General features: G+C 35.8%; 1 protein-coding gene across 1 annotated transcript in view; it reads right to left on the bottom strand.

Moving 5' to 3' along the window:
* Positions 1-449: 449 nt before the first annotated feature.
* Positions 450-9032, bottom strand: part of LOC107598144 (cysteine-rich motor neuron 1 protein-like) — a 29206-nt gene continuing 20623 nt past the window's right edge. Inside the window, exon 4 of the mRNA XM_016289417.1 lies at positions 450-673. Within this exon, the coding sequence (XP_016144903.1) occupies positions 450-673 (224 nt within the window). The remainder of the gene's footprint in view (positions 674-9032) is intronic.

Below are 9032 nucleotides of genomic sequence, written 5' to 3'. Positions count from 1 at the left end.
TAATTTTAAAGCACAGCCACCACAAAATCAGACTTTAGCACCTCTTTTAACTTTGAGATCGTTCTGAGATTAAATACAGATTTTAAATCATAACAAGAAATAGTTTAATAGCTATGATACTGTTTTTGAGATCAAATCATTTGCATGGTTATGACAGGAAACACTGGCATCTAACAATGCCTTGGGGGGGGGGAAGTTAACCTTAAAAAATAAAGCATATGCATAATAGGAAATAAAACAGTTATGGAATAAGCATGTGTCCTGAACTCCTCAATGCAGTTTATGAAAAAAATTAATTAAACCTGTATGTGGATGTGTGTGTGAAAAAAAAAAAAATTCAGATCGTTAACATTTTCATAAGTAACATTTTCTCTCAGTAACTGATTACAATTACATTTATTTTGTAATTATTTAGTTGCATGTGACCAGTTACTTCCCAACACTGCTGGTTATAAAATGCATGCATTTAATGAATGCTGAAGCTGTTCAGTACCTATACAGACAGGACAGCATTCTCCTTCAGGAACGTAGAAGTTCTGGCAGTCCATCTCTGTGCATTCGGCTTTAGAGCAGAAGGACACTCCACCTCGACACTGACACAGCCAGCAGGGGTCCATACGGTACACCTCGCCCTCCCTAAACTCCTTCCCGTTATGAACACACCTGGGAGAAACTACACAACAAAACAGCATTTCTTAATATACGTCTATTTCACTATAGAAATAATTTCCGTATTTTTGATAGTTTAATATATACACACTAGATTCTTAGATTTTATTCGACTATTCGATTTTTTAAAAATCCTCGACTTCATTTTGCTCGCGTCGGCTAACCGGCAAAATACCGGAAGTGGCAAATTTCACGCTTTTGGGAGTGAACGCAAAGTTTCTCTGGGGAAACGCAAAAGTGTTGCAAGGGAACGTAAAGTTTCATGGGGGAATGTGAAAGGTTTGCAGGTGAATGCAATGTTTTTATTTTTAAAAACGCAAACATTTTGGGAACAAATTCAAAGTTAGCTGGGAGAACCCATAATTTTGCGAGCAAACGCAAAGTTACCCAGGATAATGGAAAAGTTTTGCAAGTTTACGTAAAGTTATTCAAGAACACAAACGTTTTGGGAAAGAAAACAAAGTTAATGCAAAAGTCTTGCAAGTGAGCGCAAAGTTTCTCTAGAAAATTAGAACTTTTTCTGAGCAAATGCAAAGCTACTCAGGGAAACGCAAACGTTTTGCAGGTGAACACAAAGTTACTTTGGGCAATGTAGAAGTATTGCGAGCGAACAGAGCGTAGAGCGGAACGCAAAAGTATTGTGAGTGAATGTAAAGTTTTGCAAACAAATGCAAAGAAAATGCAAAAGTATTGCAAGTAAAAGTAAAGTTTTTGGGAACAAACGTAAAGGGAAAAGCAAACGTTTTGCGAACAAAACACATGGAAACTTTTTCGGAGGAATACAAAAGTTTCGCAAGGGAATGCAAAGTGATTTTAACAGACGTAAAGTTGAACAGAAAACGTAAAGTTTTGCAAACGAATGTAAAGGGGTATGCAAAAAAATCTGAGCGAACAAAACTTTTGTAAACTAACATAAAGGGGATGCAAAACTTTTGCGAACAAACAAACTTTGGTGGATATGCAAGTTTTGCGAACAAATGTCAACTTTTTGGGGAAACAAAATTTTGCGAATGAATGTAAACATAAAGGGGAATACAAAAGTTTTGCAAACAAACAAAACTTTTCTTGGGGGAAACGCAAAAGTTTTACAAGGGAACGCATGAGCATTGAAATAAAATTTTTCCTCCATCTCACTTTTTTTTCCCATCACCATGTCTGTAAAATCACATCACTGTTGATGGCTGCAGCTTGTTAGCATGAAAATGTGCTTTAAGCATTGATTCATTTAAAATGAACTTGGAATTAAGTTGATTATAAACACACTTCTGCATTCAAATACATTGTAAAAAATAAAAAGTACTGGCAGCTCATTACACATGATATTATCCATTAATTTTACGGACATTTCTGTTAACTCTAAAACACAATGCAATGAAGTGTACAATTCAGTAAAACACCTTGTAAAAAATAAATACGGAACATTTTTTATGGTTTTTTATATTTAGTTTTACTAACAGCTAGCGCCAGTGCAAACCGTCTTTTGGTGTTAAAAGATGCGCAGTGATGAATTAGCGCTGAAAAGGCGTGGACATAGGGTTGTGACGGTGAGGAAATTTTCCCACCAGTTAATCGATGTGTGACAACACCGGTAATACCGGTATCACCGCGGGGCGGGGGCATTCCCTCTTTTCCTTCAAGCAATTCAAGCAATTCGGCGCCAATTGCTTGAATGCAACGGTAAAGTTTCATGGGGGAATGTGAAAGGTTTGCAGGTGAATGCAATGTTTTTATTTTTAAAAACGCAAACATTTTGGGAACAAATTCAAAGTTAGCTGGGAGAACCCATAATTTTGCGAGCAAACGCAAAGTTACCCAGGATAATGGAAAAGTTTTGCAAGTTTACGTAAAGTTATTCAAGAACACAAACGTTTTGGGAAAGAAAACAAAGTTAATGCAAAAGTCTTGCAAGTGAGCGCAAAGTTTCTCTAGAAAATTAGAACTTTTTCTGAGCAAATGCAAAACTACTCAGGGAAACGCAAACGTTTTGCAGGTGAACACAAAGTTACTTTGGGCAATGTAGAAGTATTGCGAGCGAACAGAGCGTAGAGGGGAATGCAAAAGTATTGTGAGTGAATGTAAAGTTTTGCAAACAAATGCAAAGAAAATGCAAAAGTATTGCAAGTAAAAGTAAAGTTTTTGCGAACAAACAAACTTTGGTGGATATGCAAGTTTTGCGAACAAATGTCAACTTTTTGGGGAAACAAAATTTTGCGAATGAATGTAAACTTTTTTAGGGGAATGCAAAGTTTATGAACAAACATAAAGGGGAATACAAAAGTTTTGCAAACAAACAAAACTTTTCTTGGGGGAAACGCAAAAGTTTTACAAGGGAACGCATGAGCATTGAAATAAAATTTTTCCTCCATCTCACTTTTTTTTCCCATCACCATGTCTGTAAAATCACATCACTGTTGATGGCTGCAGCTTGTCATCATTTTGTCTGTCTCACCTCACTCTTCTTGTCAGTCAGCTCGACTCACTCTCCTCACTGGATAAATGAAATCTGATATGTGATGTGACTGTCGTTCGGCACGCTGCATTGAGCAGCCGCGTTCAGTTTTTAATTGTAGTGTCTGTTCTTTTACTGAACTAAATTATTTCTATTACTATAAAAAATCAAAACGACGGTGGGGGTCTGTGCCGTGGTGGGCAAGTGACGTAACCGGTGTTGCGGCTGAACAACAGTATCACCGTCAGCACCGTCTATCACGGTAAGCCTACGTGGACACAGTTATTTTTGCGCCTGACCTTATTGAATATGCATTTGTAGGAGTTTCTCTTTCAGACGCAAAAGTTATGAGAGTAGAGTATTCAAATGAATCATGCAACTTGTTTTACTAACGTTTGCGCTCGTCAAATTACTGGCATTTGCGCCATTATTTAACGCCCAAAAAAAGCATGTCTTAAACTATTTTGCGCTTGAAATGGCTGCAATTATTGTTGCAGAGAACAGAGAGCTTGCGGTAGAAGGGAGAGGATTTTTCCACACGTATTAATTTACACGTATTAAAGTCAAGAACACATTATCTGAACATATTGTTTGCCAAGTCATGTTATTTTGAATATGCTTCAGGAAATAAAAGACGACTTGGAACCTAGGAGTCACTCAATACCAGCTCTATCAGAACTTCTAGCAAACCTTCATATTTTGGCCTCCGGTTCTTTTCAACATACTGTGGCTTCTTTATTTCTTTATTCTTTATTTGCGACTATGCTAATTTGTGCTGTGCTTGGTATATTGCACTGGTCGATATGTAAATGAGACGTTGCGTCTGTGTTCTTTAATTTGCGCGTTGTTAGTAAATCACTCTCAGAAATTTCCCCTCCCATCGGCGCTGTTTTGTAATTGCGCTCTTTTGCAAGATGACAGGTACACATTATATATATAACATTCTCAAAGATAGACAAAACATATTCATTTCCATATTTGCATACTCCTTATAATGGCTGAAACTGAACAGAATTTTCTTCTCTACTACTACTAATGATATAACATTATTATTATTATTTCAAAAGGAGTATTTTTGCTTTCTTTTTTTGCAATCCACCCAACTGCAAAACTGCAAAAACAACACCAAAAAGAACATGATGCCAGTTACTCAATACAATTAGCAATTTACATAATAATATAGACGTTACATAGATTAACCCATATAAAATCCTGCCTTCAAGAGATTCTTCTAAATACCTAATATTATTTTCACACACAAGCAAGCTTGTAATTTATAAACAACTTATAACTTACCCTAACCCTAACCCAAAAAAAAACTAATAAAAAGTGACCACAATTCTAAATTAGATCTGATGGTCTTCCTAGCAACAGCAGCCATCCTTTCCATTACCATGTGTTCTAATAACAAATTCAGCCAATGGTTGATATTTAATGACTGCTTAGTTATCCAATGTTGCTTTTTCAGCTAGAATTAGAGCAATATAAACTAATTTAACCTAATGTGATACAACATCCGTTTCAGTTGTATTTGTTGAATTGGCCATTACAATACCCATAAAACAAACTATTGCTGGAACTACCTGCGACGGAAGGAATCTGCTGAATGTTGAAAATGATGGACTGGCCCCTCAAAGTCCGGACCCCAACCCCATCGAGCAAATTTGGGGCGAGTTGGAAAATCAACTGGACAGATCTATTGTACTTTGGCTTGAGCTGCAGAAGGCATGGGATAACATTAGTGTTGAAGTTCTCAGGAAATATACTGACACTATTCCAGAGAGATGTGCTGCTGTAATCGCTGCAAAAGGTGGACATACCGAAAGTGGATTAAAGAAGAACAGTACGACTCACTTCATCTGATATTTGTTGTGCTCAGAGCAACCATCTGCATGTTTCATGAACATTATGAGATGAAATCATGTTTTGGAGGCAAAAAAAGGTCAATAATTTCAGATCTGTCAGGTGTTCTTTAACAACAAAACATGACCCTTTAAGACTTGCACTATATTTGTTTTCTATTAAAAAAAAGACCTCTAACACTAGCTTTCTCTATTCTATGAACTGAAAATAAGATCTCCAACATGACGTTTTGCCAAAGCATCCGTCAATCGAACAACGAAATCACGATATTGCTCAGTTACCAAGTCAAAAAAAGCTGTTTAGATTGAATTAAATAAGTAGATATGGTCTGTTGTGCTGCGTGAAGATTACAGCACTTAGCTGGAATTGTCATGAGGAACATTTGTAATCCAGTTGTGACAGAAACAGGTTTTCTAAGTATTGTAATTTTACTACTGTAATGTAAAATGTTCAAATCAATCAATAAATAATTGAAATATATATTTTTTATTTTTCAGTAATAATAATAATAATAATAATTATTATTATTCCTAAAACAGCATATTATAATTATTATTATTATCATCATCATCATCATCATCACTAAGACAGCAACATAATACAATAATAATAATAATTATTATTATTATTATTATTATTCCTAGGACAGCAGTATAATATATAATTATTTTATTATTATTACTATTATTATTATTATTCCTAAAACAGCATATTATCATTATTCTTATTCTTATTCTTATTTATAATCATCAAGACAGCAACACAATTTACATTTATTATTATTATTATTATTATCCCTAAGTCAGCAACATAATACAATAATAATAATAATAATTATTATTATTCCTAAGACAGCAGTATAATATAAAATTATATTATTATTATTATTATTATTATTCCTAAGACAGCAGTATAATATAAAATTATATTATTATTATTATTAATTACACAAGAATGCATGTGATGTGAATGTTTTTTACTCTGTTCAATTTGGTCAGTGAAAAGTGGTTGAAGCTCTTAATTTCGCGGTCAAAGTGCACAAGATTGATGCATTTAACTGTAAAATGCACAAACTATTCTTCCACACCCATCTTAGAGGGACAGAAGCCCACCTTAGTCTCACATAATCCTGTGGGAAACGCTGAAACATTCTTTTCATCTGACCACTAACGGACACAATTCCTTCACTGGCTCGTTCGTTCGTTCATCAGCATCACTCAGCCTCTCGTGAACACTCTCCTCATTGACTGCATTGTGTTTGTAATTCCCTCATTGTGCGCGGTCGGGAATATGATGCTCTGATACGGCTGTGGAGACGCTGTGATCCTCCAGGGTGTATTTTGGACGCCGTTCAGGAAAAGAAAAAAGGGAGATTGAGTTTCTCTGCTGTGCTGCTATTACAGGAGCAGCAGCTACTACAGGCATTTAAACACTGCTTACTTCAGGATGCTGTGGAAATAAAACACTCCAGTCGTGTGGAATCAGACATGCAACATACTTTCTAACAAATGCAAAGACAGCTGCACAAATCTACTGCTTAGTATCACTAATGAGGGAAATGATACATCATGAGTTGATGAACTTTATTTAACAATATTTATCAAAGGAAGAAAGCTCCACTAAAAATAATGAGAAATAATGTCTCATATTGCATTTAGCTTTTAAACTCTTCAATGCACTCTCTTCAAATAAGAGTTTTTTTAAGGCATATATCGTATTTCAGGACAGTTTTTATTTGATTTATCTCATTGTGCATGTTTATTTTTAATTGCACATTGAGAAACTTGCTTTAAACATGCCATATAAAATACAATTATTATTACTATTAAACTGACTTACATCTTGTGCTTGTGCTTACAAGTAAATCCAATACTTGTGTCTAACTAATTTTGTTTTGATTTATCTCATTGTGCATGTTTATTTTTAATTGCACATTGAGAAACTTGCTTTAAACATGCCATATAAAATACAATTATTATTACTATTAAACTGACTTACATCTTGTGCTGAATGAAATCCAATACTTGTGTCTAACTAATTTTGAGCTGCTGATTTCAAAAATAGTGCTTTGTTCTTTTACGTCACACTTTCCTCACAATATATGATGCATTTTGTAGCATTTTTGCTTTTGACAATCATTTGTGAGGTGAAGAAGTCTCGCAAAACACCACAAACACATGATTCCAGTCTTCATCTGAGCCAGATTACAACTATTTGATCAATTCTCAGCCCATTTTCACATGCACGAGTTATTCTGAAGACTTATTTTACATCTAATCCTGATTTACACACCTTTGTTAAATGATGCATTTCTGCATTAAAACTTTCGACATTTGACGGCTTTTATTTTGATGAGTGCATTAAATCTTCATTTTTATTTTGTGAAATAACTACATGATGGAAAGTTTTACTGATATTTTGGAACTCAGCATCATCAAATGAACTAATATTAGGTTTTTTTTTTTTTTTTTTTTTACAAAGCAGCATGATGGAGGGTCTGAATTTTTAATAGTCGCCCGTTGCACTGCCATGCACTGCAATAAGATGCATGCCAACTTTTAAATAAACATCTCCAGCTTGTTCCTTTCTAATCAGTCTTGTTGTGTTTGAACATAAAGCATCTTGTGAAAGCCTGAGAAACATAATCAACTGGAACAAGACGACAATCGGGACAGTCCCGAATAGGTTTCTGGGTCACAGAGACTATTAATTAACAGTTATTAGGTTATTTAAAGCCCAAAACGAGGCAGAAAACAGAGGCAGTGTGTACGCGGCTCATAGGAAATGTGTCGGCTGCGATCGAGCCGCAGAAACCGCTGAATAAATACAGTATCTGTAGCACGGTGTTTGCTTCAGCTCCGCTCCACACAAAGCTCACATTGATCAGCTTCCTCTCTGAATATTGTCACAGAGGAAAATGACGCTCACGTTAACGGCAGAAACGCTCTGAGTTCATCTCTGTCCTGTAGCTGAATTAATCCATTAAGACTCTTACACAAGCACAAGTGGTTTCCAGTACACTGCCATAAAGCATTCTATGAAGTACCGTGTACATACCATGCTATATATAAATATAGCAATCATACTAGTCTGTACCATAATATATATCAAAGTACCATGGTTTTACCATGTTTTTTAACTATAGTACTATGGTAATACTACAGTTTTCCAGATGCTATCATGAAACAACATCTCAAAGTGTGCTCAGATAAAGTCTGCGATTAAAAGTCTCAATACGAACTCAATTGTTTCTCATCAAACAATCTGAGCTGCTCTCCACACTCATTTTACAGCTCTATGCTCTGTTTTTATTCCTCCGAAAGAATTTTGATGAGAAACATCCGAGATAAAGTTGATACTTCAGTGAAACAACAACCAAGAACTCCATTAAATCTCCTGAGATTTGAAAGAGCAACTTCTGAGCGATACGATTTCCTCTGTAAAGATGTTAAAGCACAATCTGACGTCTTGTTAAGCAATAGCGAATTACCATCTGAATATTTTAGCATCTACAAACTCCATTAAAGGCACTATGTAACATTTCCATGTCATGCAGACTGATTCAGTAAGAGCATCAGAGGTCAAAGCAATTAGAGCTTTTATTGTCTTTCAAATAAAAGCCTGATCACAATCAGTAATGCACGCATTCAGCGGCTAATGCATATGCCATTATTTAGGTCCTCAGTCGGGGATAATTAGCTATTCGCTGGCGACGGGAGACATCTCTCGCGTTTGGCACACAAGTCTTCATTTAAGGTGATATATTTGCTTGTGAAAATGGCTCAGATATGTCACGGGCAGAATGGTGTAATAGTATAAAGCACTTAGCAACACTAACATCACGTCTGGGCAGCGGATACACACACACACACACACACACACACACACACACACACACAAACACACACACACACTGGTTTTTATGGTTTATGGGGACTCACCATAGGCGTAATGGTTTTTATACTGTACAGACCGTATATTCTATTGCCCTACACCAACCCTACCCCTAAACCTACCCCTTACAGGAACACACACACACACACACACACAC

This window comes from Sinocyclocheilus grahami, unplaced genomic scaffold, assembly GCF_001515645.1.
Source record: "Sinocyclocheilus grahami isolate Dianchi unplaced genomic scaffold, SAMN03320097.WGS_v1.1 scaffold245.1, whole genome shotgun sequence".
NCBI classification, from domain to species: Eukaryota; Metazoa; Chordata; class Actinopteri; order Cypriniformes; family Cyprinidae; genus Sinocyclocheilus; species Sinocyclocheilus grahami.
The sequence above is the reverse complement of the archived record's forward strand: the minus strand, read 5'-3'. Positions and strand labels throughout refer to the sequence as shown.